The following is a 16,656-nucleotide window of genomic DNA, read 5'->3' on the forward strand; positions in this document are numbered from 1 at the left end:
ATGAAAATGTAACTGGAGGTTAATTTTAAAAATATATTTCACATGACTAATGCATTCTTAGTATATGCTTCTAATAGATGGCAAAGATAACATTTTTCAAGTTATCAAAATAGTAGATGTATAGTATGTTATACATGTTTTAACACATTAAAACTTGTACGATTTGTCACATTACAAACAAACATATATAAAGATATGGAAATGAGCCTAATAAAAAAGTTCTAAATCTCTTTTAAAAAATGACAAAAGTCAAAATGTGATTTTTAAAAATACATGCTTTGAGATTTCTGGTCAAGATGGCAGCATAGGTAAACACGGCTCGCCTCCTCACACAACCACATCAAAATTACAACTAAACTATAGAACAAACATCACTCAGAACTGTCAGAAATCTAGCTGAATGGAAGTCTGACAACTATGGAATTAAAGAAATCACATCCATCCAAATTGGTAGGAGGGGTGGAGACACAGAACAGTCTGGTCCCACATCCATGTGTGATGGACATAAATTTGGGAGGGATATCTCAGGAGTGAGGAGTCCCAGACCCATACCAGGTTCCCCAGCCCGGGGTTCCAGGGCCAGGAAGATAAGCCCCTGTACCTTCTGGCTACAAAAACCAGCAGGGATTGAGGTAGCGAAAGAAAATGCTGGAGTCCCAAGCAGCTCCTCTTAAAGAACCCACATACAAACTTAATCAGACTCACTCTCTCTGAACTCCAGTTCTCGGGTAGCAGCTTGAAAGGCACCAGTGGCATACAGGGAAAGAGTTAAGTGTCTGGCATCAAGGCTAGAGCTGGGGGGACAGCCTTCTCAGAGACAGAAAGGTGGGCCTTTGTCCCTTTTCTGAACCCTCCTGCAGAGCCACAGAGCTGGCAGGCTGGTGCCATATCTAAGACTCCACCAACCTGGCTAACACTGTTTGCCCCACCCTGGGGATCCCCTGAGGCTCCAGCCCACCCAAGCTGCTTTTCTATATGAATGGCTGGTCTTGGCTCCTGCATCACAACTTCTTAAATTCTCTCAAACAAGCAACAGCCAGCCTCATGGAGCCCCCAGCCCCGCATACCTCTTGCTAAGTGGCCCCAGGCCCAGCACTAGCAGCAACTAGCCTAGATTCACAGCTTGGCTCTGCCTGGGAATCTCCAAGCCCAGCAATAATGGCAATAAATACACACCTGTCAACAACTGAATCAAAAAGACAAATTATGCAAACAAGAACAACAGAGACAGAATCAAGGATATGGGAGCATTTTGATGGTTGCCAGATGGGAGGGGTGTGTGGGAGAATGGGTAGAGAGGTGAGGGATTAGGAAGTACAAATAGGTAGTTACAGAATAGCCATGGGGAGATAAAGTACAGTAAAGGAAATGGAGTAGCCAAAGAACCAACACATGACCCATGGACATGAACAATGGTGTGGGGACTGCCTGAGGGAGTAGGGGGTGCTGGGTAGAGGAGGGGCAAAGGGAAAAAACTGGGACAACTATAAGAGCATAAACAATAAAATATAATTTAAAAATTAAAAAATAATAAATAAAAATACACTTTGTTTCCTTATTAAACATAACACCACTGTTAAATTTATTAAGCACATTAAAAATATATTTCCAAAGTTCCAAAATTGAGACCCAAACGACAACACTAAAGTAAATATAACTAGAGAATGCACAACAAATAGTAAAGGGGACAGAGCAGCTGTACTTGCTTTTGAATAATCTTCATTAAACTATTCAAGACCTTGTTTATAAGTTTTACAACTCACACTTACATTTAGAGTTCTCTTTTTAAAAAGTGGTCTTATTGCTGACTCTTTGATCCTAATTTTTGCTATCTAGCTAAAAAATAATCTGCAAGAAAAGCCTCCAGAGGAATTCTTTATAGATAGGGCAGAGTCTGACTGAAGGAGCCCCTAAAAGAATACCACACGTAATCTACTTTGGAAGGAGGAGTCTTCATTAAAGGGGGGGGGGGGAAGGAGGTATATAGGATCCATGGAGAAACAAAATTTGAAAGGTAGAAGAAATTTTTGTAAATTCAACTTTTAGGAATAAAAGTAGAGAACATAAACCTGATTTCTGATTAACAACCAACGCAAGGGAATTAAGGTCAAGACAACAGGAAGAATTTGGTAAAGAAAAAAAAAAAAGTAAATGTTTTGATTTTGCCCTATTTGTTACAGTGTAAATACAGTGATTACTGGACAATTTTGGACACATAACCATTTCTAAGGATGACTTTTGTTAAAGCTACCGGCATGGCATTTTGCTTTTAAGATCAGTCTTAAATTAAAAAAATAAAACCCTTACACTGAAAATGTGACAGATTTAATAAAAACAAAAAAGGCTGAATTCCCTGGAACCTACAGAAATGGAGAGAACGGAGAAAAACTTTAAATGTTGGCAGTGATGGGTTATGATACCATCTTTCCAAAGAGACCCTGAAAAACAGACTCTACATCTACAACTTTATGGGAACATACATTTTTTTGGTCCAGGGTCTTCTTCATAAGTGGGTGGGTGGGTGGGGGGTTACACAATATTGAAGAAAATTCCCACAGAACACTGTGGTTTTTTAAATTTTGTTTATAGCTCTTTGAAAGTAATCTAGAATTTAATTCCAAGCTTGATGCTGATTATTTCCCAACCTATCAAAACTATTTTAAAGAACATATAAAAAATTAAATTTATTTCTATAAACAAAAAACTTTACAAAAATTTTAAATCCAGTACTACTCAAAATACTGTGAAATTCCTTACCCCCAGGTTTATAAGACTGAAAAACTTGGTCAGGTTTTCTTGTCTCCAACAGCAGATCAAACATATATGTTGACTTGACTCCACCTAGTAGAAGTCCCATTGGTGTGCCTTCTTCTCCTTCATATGATCGTTCGAGATAATCGTGAAATTCATCATATTTAACAAGGCGACAACAATCCATGGGTATCACCTCTTCTAAATCCATCATCTAAAAGAAAATGACCCCAAGAAAAAAGAAAAATGTGTCTTATTTTTATGTGTAATTGCACGCACATTTAGAGTTTTCTTTTACATCTCTTAATAGGTCCTAACAAACAAAACCCATGCTTATGATATGCATCAAAGCTCAAAGAAAGCAAAGTTAAAGGCACAACTTAAATGCTATTTTTAAATAACTGTATTTCATTATCCCTCAAACCATACAACCTATGCACTTACATATTTTAAAGGTGATTTTGTTTTGAAAAACTTAACATTCTAAACTTTAGATGGACTCAAAGTCAACGTATTATAAGTTATTGCTCTATAACTACTAAGCTGGAGACATTAAGGGGAAAACAATCAACTGGAATGTGCACCTTCTGTTTTCTTAATCCAGTTTGGAGAAGAAGTGGTAACTCATGTGTCTAATAACCATCTTCTAAGTACAGAAGGACAGTAGGCCTCTCAAAGCTACCATAAAGGCTGCGGCTTCTGTGCCTCCAAGGGCTGCCCACTTCCTCACTGGACCATTCCCTTCAATATTAGCCTCCAGAATACCTACAGCTCAGGGCACAGGAATTCCTATCGACATTTCCCTCTCTCCCATGTCACTAGTAGATAGCATGCTTGGATGCGACATCTCTTAAGTTGGAAATAAATCTCCTGGAGAAACAGAAACCCCATTTAAGTTTTGTGATTGTGATGTCAAAGAAAAGCATGTGGGCCCCAGTGACCTCTACTCAACCTCACTCTCACAAAGAGGAGCTCTATTTTTGGTAAGTATGATCGATTTATTTCACTGTTTTGTTTGTTTGATTCTTTATATTTACAAACTTTTAATTCCTATTTTTAAGACAATATTTTTTTTCCTTCATGCACTGAAAACTGATGGAATACAAACTACCCTTACTGCTACCACTGATTGACTTTGCTGGGTAAAATTGCTTAGTAAAGACATTTCCTCCATTTTAGTCTAATTTGGTTTCACTATGGTTTTGCGATGATGCCTGTATGTTTAAAGGACTTTTACTTTCATGAGGTAAATCCAGAGCCATCCACCCATCCATTTTATTGTTTGTTCATTTACTTATTCATTCACATAATCATGTAATTTGACTCTCCTATATACCAGGCAAATGTACTGAAAATGAAATCGTGAACAAAACCGGAACACTTCACCCTTAGAAGTGCTTACAGTTTAGTGAGGAGGAATGACATTAATTAAAATAGTCATGTAACATAAATTTTCAATACTGATTTCTATGAAGGGTCAGATACCTAATAAAAAATGGATTTCAATCTTTAGTTGCTTAAAACCTCCTTAGGTAATTATTTAAAATGTGTATTTCCAGGCGCCAACAGAGAAATTCAGATTTATTTGCAGGAATTAGTTTTTTAAATAGAAATGTAATTCTGGTGCAGGTTATGCTGAATTACATTTTGAGAAACAATGTCAGCTATTGTGCGTACTATATTTCTCACAATGGTTCTAATATTATAAATAAAGTAATTTGGTATACAATTTTTTCTCTAGGTAATGACTACTTAATTTCAGTCAAATGATGTTACTGTTTATAGAAAAGGGCAAAAAATTTAATTTGCTTAGTATCACAGACGATATTTAGAATCATCTGGTTAAAGAATGCTTCCCTTTCTATTTGCCTTTCAAAAGCCACTAATGACTTTCCATTATTCTTAGAAAATGTAAACTTCTATTCTTAAAAGTCTCTAATTTCATTTTATGCTACTCTATTCTCATTCAAGACAATCAAAACCTAATGCTTTTTTTCCAGTTTCTTGATCATGCCAAGCACTTCCTTACCTCAGTCTTTACACACACAGTTACTCCTACTTAAAATATTCTTTCCCAACTTTTTGCATAGCTGTTTCCTTCTCATGGTGAAAGTTTCAGAATAAATTATCTCAATTTACCACTGATTTATTTTATAGCATCTAAACAATAAAGTATTTGCAAATTTCACGTTTAAATATTTTCTGTCTGTTTTTTTTCTCCCAATGGGTTATAAACTCATTGAGGGCAGTAAGCATGGCTTGTTCACTCCAGTACTCCTAACACCTGTTGTCTTGTGCACTCTAGTGTCTCTGGCATATCATATGGTGGGCACTCAATAAATATCTCCTAAATGCATGTAAAGAATAAAGATTTTTGTGAGAAATCTCTCAAAACCAACTGAGTATGTTTCAAAAGAGGTGTAAACTACACTTTTTAAAAAGATACATGATTTAAATGCGTTATCAACATTATTACAAGTGCTTATATTACTATTGACTATAAAATCTTTGGAAAACATGTTAATATTGTTATCTAAGATATCAATAATTAAATGCTAACAGTGCAATTAAAACATACCGTGTAAGCCATTTCTACTGCTTCCTTTAATGTCTTATCCTTATGAACCTCCAATTTATTTTCCATCATGACTTGTTTCACAGGATGCAAACAGAACAATTTTATCTAGAAATTGTAAAATATCATCATCAATTCAGCAAGTCGTAAGTCAAAGCTTAATTTTTAATAGACAGTATTTTTTTCCTAATAGTCAAAAAAACTAAATTTTTTAAAAACCATAATTGGGATCATTCCTTCTGGTGTCTTTTTCTCACTGAATAATTGATAGTGACTGTATCTCATGTTATTAAAAAATTAAAAAACATCAATTTTAACAAGTGTATGTTTCTTCTTAAGCATATATCATAATTTATATAATCATTCCCCTACTAATATATATTAAGGCTCTTTCCAATTTTTCCCTTGTCTGGTAAATACTGTGATGAATGTCCTGGTGGTTAAAATTTTATAGCATCTGTAATTATCTCATTAGGTAATATTTCCTTAAGAGAATTATATGTAAAATAATATGAATTTGCATAAGGCTCTTGATAAATTCTACTCAATATCTATGCAGAAGTTTTAATTTATTCTTCTTGTAGCAGAATGTGAAAATGTTCATCTTACTGTAAACTCACCAGTACTGAGTATTACCATGTTAGTGTTTTTTAAATGCATATTATGAAATCGTATCTTACCTCAGTAATATAGTTGGTTACACTGGTTAATGACCATGATAGCATAACTATCTATAGAATCAACCCGATTAGTTAGCTACGAGAACTGCAGTTAAGCAAACTTCAATAGCACTTTTTAATTAAAAGGTTATGAAAACTAACCTTGCACGTGTTGCGCTCAATTTCTCGTTGCCTCTTTTCTTGTTCTTCCAACTCTCTCTCTCTCTGCACCAATTTTTTAATATGTTCTGGATATTCATCTACTTCTAGAAATTCTATTAATAATAAAAACAGAGTAAGACTGTTACTGAAATTGAGCTTCCTGTATTTAATTTTGTTCTACTATGTTCCCATTGTGTATAATTCTACCACAGCTCTCATCAAAATATAGCTCAACTATGTAAATCTCTCCATTTGAAACATGAGCTTCTTTCAGACAAGGGTAAAGAGGTAGTTAATAATAATGCATGACTAGATTTCATATTTTAAAAAGACATATATTTATCCATAATAGCTCCTGGCTCCAGGACAACTCTATATAGATTAATACTTTTAGAATAAGAAAGCTTCTCTGAAACTTATAAATAAAACTATTTCTGATTACAAATCACATTATCACCATAAAATTATGTGACTCTGGGCAAGTTTACTTCTCCAGACCTTGGTTTCATCAGCTTATTACCAGTAACTACCCTACAGGATATAATAAAATGTAATAAATGCTGTTGCTGCTGTTACTACCACAAATGTTATTTACTTATTATTCTCTAATACCATTATCCTTTCTTTGTTCTCAAAGTAGTCTTTTAACTGCCTTCTAATCAAAGAATTTCATATGTAACTCAAAGTATTAAAAGTGACATTATAAGATTATGACACTGTTTAATGGAAGGTAAAAATCTACTGTTCTTAGCACCGAGCTCTAATTCTAAAACTATTCCATGTCATACGTATAGCGCCCTCTGGTGCTTCACCACAAACGTAGCCAGGGCAGTGAATAAAACAAAGCTAAGTCTGGTTTTGGCTCAGTGGATTGAGCGTCGGCCTGCGAGCTAAGTGTCGCTGGTTCGATCTTCCAGTCAGGGCACATCAGAGAAGGAAAACTCTGACTCCAAAAAACCTCCGCTGCCTTGCGGCATACCTCTTCAGGGGAAAGGCTAAGGGAGTAAACCCCGACAGAAAATCCGGAGCCGGAGTCCCTAAGGCGGTTTGACGTTGTAGTCAACACCGGCAACTCCTGCGGCGCACCTGAAGCCAAGCTGTATTGACTCCGTCTTTCCCTTGGACCCTTCAGCTGCGAAGAGAGGGGGGGTCTGCTGCATGGGCAACAGCAGACCCTCCATATCACCCTGCCCAGGCTCTGTAGCTTCAGCTTCACTGGAGAGGACACTCCAGCGTCATCGTAAGATGTCGATTCAACACGGGAGGAGACAGATACCGTGTCACTCCCGAGTCGGACTGCACAACCATTCTCGGCGGTGCAGATAGACTCTCAAGAAGCTACACCATCGTCTCTCGAGACGGACGGCTGCTGAAGTCACTGCTCCACTGGAAACATCTGGAATTATGGGCGCTAAAGAGGACACAGGAACTACAACCCTGTCTCCACCTGCAGGTAGCTATGACATTGGACAGTTACTTTCTGGGTTGTACTGAATGATTACTTCTACTCTAAAAGCTTTGTTCTAAAATGACTTGTTGTACTTTCTTTTCATTAATTCTACAGTAAATTATTGAAAAACCACTATAAATGACAGACTATACTTTTGGTGAAAAGATGAGTAAGTCCTAAGTCTTACAACAAGTGAATTCACAATCTAATGAGGGTTAACAAAAATGTAAACTAAACATTATACTTCTTAAAACAGATTTATTTATAGCATGGTAGTTTATAAAATAAATGTTAAAATCAATGACAGTGAAAATATTATTTTAATTATGAAAAGAATATAAGCAACATCATCTGTGTGTATAACTATATACATGCGCAAACACACACCTCTACCTATTTGCAATACAGTACTGCTTTAGTAAGAGATAGCAAGTTAGCTTTAGTAAGGAATTGCAATTTTTTAAATAGTTACAAAAAACAAAAAGACAACCTCACATGTTTTATATACAAGATTATTTGGGGGGAATTCCTAATAAAATTAAAATATAATAAAGGAGGTATACAAGACTTGTAAAACTTTACTTGCTTTTTAAGCAAACAGCAAAGGTATTTAACTTTAGTTCTTAAGAACATTCCTAGAGCAGTAAGTGGGAAGTTCATTTCACCTGTGGTCCACATTCAAAGCATTTAGATACTAAATACCCAAAAAGATTATAACAGAAAAAACAATAACAGCTAAATTTGACATGATGCCAAGAGCTTAAAATGTTACCTCATTTAATTTTTTTAAAAACAATCCTATAAAATATTATAAGTATTCCTATTTTACAGATATGGAAAGTGAGGCATGCAGCTGGTGAGTTATGACTGCTACACAGGTCTGGATGTTATCATCACTAAACCAAACTGCATATAATACAATCTTACTGCAAAGAAATACACAGCTTATTCAATGTAGAGCATGTTTCCTCTCTTAATGAATTGTAAAATAGTTCATTTTTTTCCCAAGCACTTTCACCAGTTAGTATTCTCTTTTAACAGACTTTATAATTAAAAAAACTTAATTGTCCTATCAGGTAAAAGTGGTTATCTGGGTTTACAAAACTTTCAAAAGAAATTAGTTTACAGTACAGATTAAAATCAAATAACTACATGTTAACATACTTGCATTTCTTGCTGGATCCTTCAGTCTATATATCAGCATATATGCATTCGTGGAGCTAGCAGAAATACAAAAATGATTAATGGGGACAAAAAGTAGATTGTAAAGATTCCATTTCCTAGCATCAAATATTTATTAAAAAAATGTTTTTTGGTTTGTTTCAAACAATTAGAAAGTCATGAAACTGTTCTCAAACAGGTTCAAATTTAAGACATTCTAGAAAAAAAATTCTACTTTGCTTTTACTGATACATTTATGAGAAGATTCCATACCTCCTCTTGGTAATACAAAGTTTTCAAAAAACCTCTTTCCTAGAATGATTACTACAGTTAAGTCAGGAGTCAGCAATTTTTTTTTCTGGAAAGGGCCAGATAGTAAAAGTAAGATCTGTATTGCAACTACCTAACTCTGCTGTTGTAATACAATGATATCAACCCACAACATTTAAAGAAGTATGGTGGTGTTTCAATAAAACTTTATTTCCACAAACTAGAAGTAGACTGAATTTGGCCCATGGGTTATAGTTTGCCAACCTCTAGGTTAAACCTTTTTAATGGTGAAAAATGCCTAGGAGCTATAATTAATTTATAAACACTAAAAATTATGAAGTTATTTACCTTGCAAAAGCACTGGAGTAATATCCTCTGCTTCCTGAAGATCCACCATGTGTTTTCTTAATGTCCTCTTGTGTTATCTAAAAAGTTGTTACATTATTTACTCTTTGGTGAAATCTATAACAGCATTACCTTTATGGCCATATGTAACTCAATTTTTAACCTCAGAGTTAAATGGATCACAGATACCAATTCACAATATTTCACCACAATCAGTGGCTTCCAGTGACCAAGGAGTTCTAGTTCTCCTAACCAGCCCACATAAAGGCTCAGGACAAGGGAAGAATTGGGAATCTATCTCTGGAAACACTCAGCAAGCCCCAAACAAAACAAAACCAAGAAATGACATCAATAAACAAAGCAGGAAATTTACTGAAAGTAAAAACAAAAAGTCTGATCTGGTATGTGTCTTAAAATGCTTCACTGGACACAGTCTCCCACTTCAATAAACCTTGCTATTGTTAGAGACACCCCTACTCTTCCCTTCTAGGATAATAATCTTTAAAATCCCCTCCTTACCCTGCTGACATGTTGATCATTGAAGCTGTACCACTGATCATCACTGAATGACTTTATACAAGCATAATAATGACCACCAGCAGCACTCCCTGAATGAACCATAACGGAGAAGAGCTCATAGATCAAGGAACTCTAGGGGGAAAAAAAAAATAAAGGTAACTCAAGAAGAGGAAAAACACAAAATCCTTATTTGTGTATTTCATATTCTCTGTTAATACACAGTAAAGTAACATGTTAGTTATCCTATATATTTCTTATAGATTAACTCTCTTCTAAGATAATTAAAATGGCAAGTCACCACATAATTCTATATACATACTACAAGTTTCACAAGTTTTATTCGGTGTACCCCTTAACATTTTAATTATGCTATAATCACTGGAACTATGCATATCTGAAATATTAATTTATTTATGTAAAAAGGAAATAGTCTGAAGTTTTAGAATCAAGTGTCATATATAAGACTAATCTAATATAAACAATGAAAATCAAGAAATCCCAAATAACTGTTTTAAAAAAAATTTTGTTTGTTTATTTATTTATTTATTTTTAGAAGGAGGGGAAAGAGACATCACTGTGTGGTTGCCTCTCTCTCGCGCTCCCAACTGGGGACCTGACATGCAACCTAGTCATGTGCCCTCACTAGAAATCGAACCAGCAACACCTGGTTCAAATAACTGTTTTTGATTCAAATAATATTCTATTTCCTTTTCAAAGGAGATAAGAAATAGAATGGCTTGCAACATCTAATGTATTTATGTAATATCTGTGATATAGTTGATTTACTGATCTGACATCTCTCAGGTATGCAAAGCTAGTTCAACATTAGAAAAGCAATCTATGTCAGCGATTTTCAACCTTTTTCATCTCATGGCACACATAAACCAATTACTAAAATTTTGCAGCACACCAAAAAATATATTTTTTGTCAATCTGACAAAAAAAAAAAAAAAAAAGGTATAATTTTGATCATTCCCACCAGAGAGGTATTGTTTAGCTTATCATTTTTTTATTCGACAATCTAAGGGAAAAGAGATCAGTGCCCCTGACTAGTCAGATATTGCATGTTTTAAAAATTCTTGCGGCGCGCTGGTTGAAACATGCTAATCTATGTAATTCATGTTAAAGAAGAAAAATTACACGATCATATCAATGGACTCAGAAACAACATTTGACAAAATTCAATACCCATTCATGACAAAAACTCTCTACAAACTGGGAATAGGAAAACCTCCTCAACTTGATAAAGAACATCTATAAAACACCGATAGCCAACATCGTAATTAAAGATGAGAGACTGAACATGGTCCTCATGAGACTAGGAACAAGACTAGGGCTAGAATGTCCTCTCTAACCATTCCTATTCAACACTGTTAAGGGAAGTCCTACCTAATTTAATAAGACAAGGAATAAAAAAGACATAATTGTCTATGCAGAAAAACAGACACGGGGATGGATTGTGCTCTTAAGCTATAGTGTGCCAACCCCTGCTTGAATGCAATGTTCTTTATCCTAAGTTATAATGCATCCCCTACATTATTCATTTCATAGCAATTCACACTCATCTATCTGCCCTGAAAGAAATAGGTAATTTTAAAAGGTAAAGGGTGATGATGGTGGTTGTGAATATTGGTCTTGGTATAAAAATAGATTTATGCATGTGAAACTCCAGTCTCAAATACTGTCAAAAAAATCTCTTAAGCTTGAACTAGTGATTGGTTTTCATGCTAGTTCTTCATATTCACAGTGTTCAAGGTATCTGATCTGTAATTCTCTCCTCATTAAAGCAGATTTTATGATATGGAAGAAATGGTTTGGTAAAATGTTAAAAATCACTGACACAGTGAAGAAAAGATTCTATCCTAGAGAATATCCAGTTTTGTAGTTTCAAAATTATAATTCATGGAACTATAACATTTTTTGAAGTGCCTTAAGGGCTGTGTCATGGGGTTTGGGGATGAGAAGAGGAAGCCGAGAGGGCTCTGTCTTTCCCCTACCTTAAAAAGATCAGTTCTGGGCCCAGGCTAATGTGGTGGCTCAGGGGATTAAGCACCGGACTGCAAACCAAAGAGTCGCCAGTTCAATTCCTAGTCAGGGCACATGCCTGTGCTGCAGGCCAGGTCCCCAACTGGGGGCTCATGAGAAGCAACCACACATTGATGTTTCTCTCCCTCACTCTCTCTTTCCCTTCCCCTCTCTCTAAAAATAAATAAAGTCTTTAAAACACAAATAAACAAAAAAGATCAGTTCTGAGTGAGACTCAAGATGGTGGAGGAGTAGGTGGAAGCTACACTAACCTCTTCCGTGGACCAATCTGAAATTACAACTAAATTGTAGAGAAATCATCCTGAATAACCAACTGAACACTAGCTGAAGAGAAGCCTTATAACCACAGACAGACAGAAGAAACCACTCCACCACAACACGACTGGACTAAAGTAAATAAATAAAAATAAAATTAAAAAAATAAAAAGTTAAGTTCTATTATTAACTATTTCATAAAGGGTTCTATAGCCAGAATTTAAAAAATCAAAAGATCTAATATTTTCATTTTGCTAGATGAGAAAATTCTAAGATACAAGATGTAGAGGCTTCTGCAGCTTTAAGGGCAGAAGTCCTGACTACCAGGACCCGTTCCACACCATCACCCACCTTGCTTACATAATCACAGTTCAGCCTCCCAGAAATTAATGCTCCCATCTGTAAGTAGTTTCTCGTAAGTTAAATTATAATCACATAAAAGCATAAAAAAAATCTTAAAAAGTCTTAATTTTCAAAAATTAAACTTCTTTTAAAGAGAACTTTACCAGTCACACAGCTATATAATTATACATATCAGCCCAGAGATACATTATTCTCTCTTTCAACTAAAAACCACAAACTATAAATGGTACCTTTTCAAGACCAGGTTTTGAAATCTTTTCAGTTCCACTATTGCTTTCAAGGCAGATTCCTTCATCAACACCATCATCATTGGAGAAATCATTGCTCATCTGATCACTGTGACAACTGCCTTCATTTTCTGCTCCACTGTCAGTGCAACTTTCAGTCTGTGGAGATTTCTTAATAAAACATCATTATCTTACAATTACAAACTAAATAAAAGAAAAATACACACTTGAGTAAAACTTTTAATCTATATGCTGTTTTTTCACATAATTTAAGATATCATTGTAAATAAAAATACTTCAAGTAAATTTAGTTCTCCTTTAAAAGTGAGACTTTAAAACTAAAACAAAAAGGTGTATTTTAAAACATTCATATTAATTCCTTAAAATTCTAATACAAGTCAGTGATTCAAAATTCACTTAAAACCTATTTATGTTTATAGCTGTAAAGTAAAAATAAAAATTATTTTTCACCAAAAACAAAAAACGCAGACAACCAAAGCTCTGAAATGAGCTTCTTTTGTTCTCAAAGCCCCAAAGACTGTCATATCTTTCTTGAACAAAAAGTTCAATTCAGTTTATCATTATGCTAGGTATTGCAGACAATTAGAAAAACAAGACATATCTATTTTCAAGAATCTTATACTCTAATATGTAGAAGGTGGAAATATAACAATAGCAAATCATACTTTTTCATGCTTTTATGGTTTTTAAATTCCTATCATGCATATTTAAATTGAAGAAATCTACTTCTAAGACTTCTCCTTTTTCTTCAATGTTTTATGTACATATCTAAAATACTTTTATTTAAATAATTTAAGAATTCTCCTCTAAGGCATGGCATAGAAGTTCTTGAATTAAGTAATATAAACACCAATTTTTTTGCCAGAGCTTGGCTGCAGGAACTGCATCTAACATAAGGTGTTCATCCCGTTAGCTGGTTCAAGAAAAAAAGAGGTAAAATCAACTTTAGAACTCTACACTAAGTCCAAAGAGATCATTCCTGAAAGTCTTTAAGCCAGAGTATCTTCTTTTCCAAGAAATGAACTTAGAACTTCCTAAAAATTCCTGTCAAACTGTACACCTAGGTTTTCATTCCTTGAAAAACATTTCCCTTTACAAGAAATATTGAGTTGGCCAAAAAGTGCATTAAGTTTTTTTCTGTAAAATCGATTTGGTAGAACATTGATTGTTCTCAGTTAACGTCTTGATTTGATCACTATCAACTTCAACTGGTCTACCCGGCCATGGGCCGTGGAGCATCATCCACCAAGAAACCTCCAGCACAAAACTTTGCAAACCACTTTTGACACATTCGATCAGTCACAGCAACTTTTCCATACACTGCACAAATCTTTTTTGCATCAGTTATGTTTTTACCTTTATAATAAAGCATAATATGACAAAAATGGTGCTTATTTTCTTTCATCTTCAATATTAATTCACCAATTTTGATTTTTTTTAATGTTTATTGATATGACAGCTGTCACAATACAATCTAACAAAATTGTTCTGAATGAAGTTAAAGACAACTAAGCGCTACTAGAACCATTTTATGGGAAAAAAACCAAACAAAGCTTTTGGCCAACCGAATATATTAGAAACATACAGAAAACTGAAGTAATAATGATCTCTGAGAAGGAATTCTACAATGATTATGTCTCCTTTGAAAGTTTGGTACTCTTTGGGTAGATTTCCTAGCTTAAGTACAAGCATCTGAGATATTATTTTAAACTAAACCTTTCAAAATATTACCTGGTCACAGGCATCATTCAATGAATACCTACTTGATCTATAAAGCGCTTTCTTCTTATAAAAGCTATAAAAAGCCAGTTATTATCCTTACTTTACAGATGAGAAAAGTGAGGCTCAGAAAGATTGCTCTTTTATATCACATTGTCTCTTAGCACTTAAAAGCACTAAATAAAATTTGATGAATGTTTAAAGTTATTTTTCAGCTTCTGGGAAGAGGCACTTTTATAACTATAGCAATAAGTTCCAATAAAAAAAAAATGCTTCATGACAGTTTGAGAATTCTAAAGATTTATTACTCTAACAACTATGTTAAGTAATTATAAACATTCCCCATAATGAAATACTAAGAGTTTCCAAAAGAATATAGTGAAACTTTATGAGTCTTCTAATGGATAAGGAGAGAGAAATCAAGAGAATTCGAGGAGGTCAATGAGTGGAAAAAACTAATGAGCTTTACCTGTGTAATTCAAAGTAACTTTGTCAACTATTTAAATAAAGTTTTAATTAAAAAATAAACTAATTACAAAAAGAAAACAGACAAAATACCTTTCTTCCCTAGCTTTCTAACGTAGCCAATTTAAAAGCAGGCAAATCTAGAGAGAATAATCCAGAAACCTGAATCCTTGAAAAAGACCCTAAAACAAATACAAGGAATTAAGGCCATCCCACCCAGTTCGCGTGTTCATTCATTCATACATATTTGTTCTCTGTTTTTTTCTGTACTACAAAATGCAGCCCTCTCTAGATTGGTTTGTTTCAATAACCGAAAAAGTATGAAACATAAAAGTACCTCTCAAATTAAAGAAATAAATCCAGAGTTTTAGGGTTTTTTTGTCTTTTCAAATAATATCATGTTACTTTGATCAAGCAAGATTATTGAAATATAATTTATGGTGGACAGAAAAAGCTTATACAAAGTTAGTTCTTTTTATAGAACTCAGCATTAGAAAATAAGAAAGGAAAAGCTTCCATCAAGAAAACACTCTAGTGGGTGTAGGTGGAAGAGGGCATGGGGGTAAATGGTAATGGAAAAAAATAAAGTAAATAGTATAAATGTCAGTGTTAAGGTGCTCCAAATAGCTCTTTTAAACACGACTAACCAAATGGATTAATAAAAAACATCTTATAACAAAAAATATAATAAATATTTACCTCATCTTCAACATCAATAAAAGTACTCATATCTAGCTCTTCAGGAAAGGTCATCCGATCATTCAACTTAATCCTGTGCATGGTTGTATAATCAAAATCAAACCTTTTCAATTGTAAGGTCAGTAGATAAGGGAAGTGCAAAAACCGAAGACCCTATAAAACAGGGGAGGGGGAACCTATTAAATATTGACTATTACCTCAGTAATTAAGTATTAATTTCTACATGGCATTTACCTTTCGTGCATCACACTTCTTCTTACAACGTTCACAAAAATATTGATTTGGGCCATCTAGGATCTCTGGCTGAATAAATGAATGCAATGCTTCTTCCTAGTTAGAAAAAAAAATGTCGTAATTACTTAATAATATTATATTAATGATAATGTCCTGAATATAAAAACATTGCAATTACCAAAATACTTATAAATAGAATGGCTAGAAAATTAGCAACTCAAAATGCAAAAAGGAAAAATAAACAATCAACAAAATATTATCATTATAAAAACTGAGCAAATATGTAATTAATTACTTCATTCTGTATGAGATCTGCCTTTCCTAGTATTGCACATCAGATAGTCAATTTCTACGTAATCTTGATGATTTTACATTCTGGTGTCTGCCTAAATAATCCAATAAAAATCCTCAGTCTTTAGGTTAAAAAGTAATCCCATACTTCTTAGAAAAGCAGTTACATGTACTATTTTAATCTTCTTGTAAAAGGAGATATTTATAAACTGTACAGTAAATAACACAGAACTCTGAAGAATTCACACTATCCATACACTTAAAATTCTAACAATCATCCTTAATCACTGCACTTAGAATCAATCAGGCAACCACCACTGCACTAGCATAAAGGATGAGAAACACAGCAATCTTCTCACTGCACGTCAGACACTGCTGCATTTGAAAATGTATAATGAGAGCTCCTGGACTGGTCATCTAGTGTACCACGTTGTTCTCTTTTCT

At 34.3% G+C, this 16,656-nt stretch overlaps 1 protein-coding gene across 3 annotated transcripts in view; it reads right to left on the minus strand.

Moving 5' to 3' along the window:
• The window catches only part of USP47 (ubiquitin specific peptidase 47), a 107,110-nt gene that overhangs the window by 18,780 nt on the left and 71,674 nt on the right, over window positions 1-16,656 (minus strand). For 2 of the 3 annotated variants that reach the window (XM_090264037.1, XM_090264031.1), the window contains 9 exons: window positions 15,922-16,017; window positions 15,688-15,840; window positions 12,787-12,954; window positions 9,893-10,024; window positions 9,377-9,453; window positions 8,762-8,817; window positions 6,148-6,260; window positions 5,330-5,434; window positions 2,758-2,965 (listed from right to left, as the gene is read on the minus strand). In XM_090264037.1, coding sequence (XP_090120163.1) covers window positions 2,758-2,965; window positions 5,330-5,434; window positions 6,148-6,260; window positions 8,762-8,817; window positions 9,377-9,453; window positions 9,893-10,024; window positions 12,787-12,954; window positions 15,688-15,840; window positions 15,922-16,017 — 1,108 coding nt within the window. The remainder of the gene's footprint in view (window positions 1-2,757; window positions 2,966-5,329; window positions 5,435-6,147; window positions 6,261-8,761; window positions 8,818-9,376; window positions 9,454-9,892; window positions 10,025-12,786; window positions 12,955-15,687; window positions 15,841-15,921; window positions 16,018-16,656) is intronic. The other variant, XM_090264034.1, reaches the window with a different exon arrangement.

The sequence above is a fragment of the Furipterus horrens genome, unplaced genomic scaffold (assembly GCF_987537825.1).
Source record: "Furipterus horrens unplaced genomic scaffold, mFurHor1.1.pri manual_scaffold_2, whole genome shotgun sequence".
NCBI lineage: Eukaryota > Metazoa > Chordata > Mammalia > Chiroptera > Furipteridae > Furipterus > Furipterus horrens.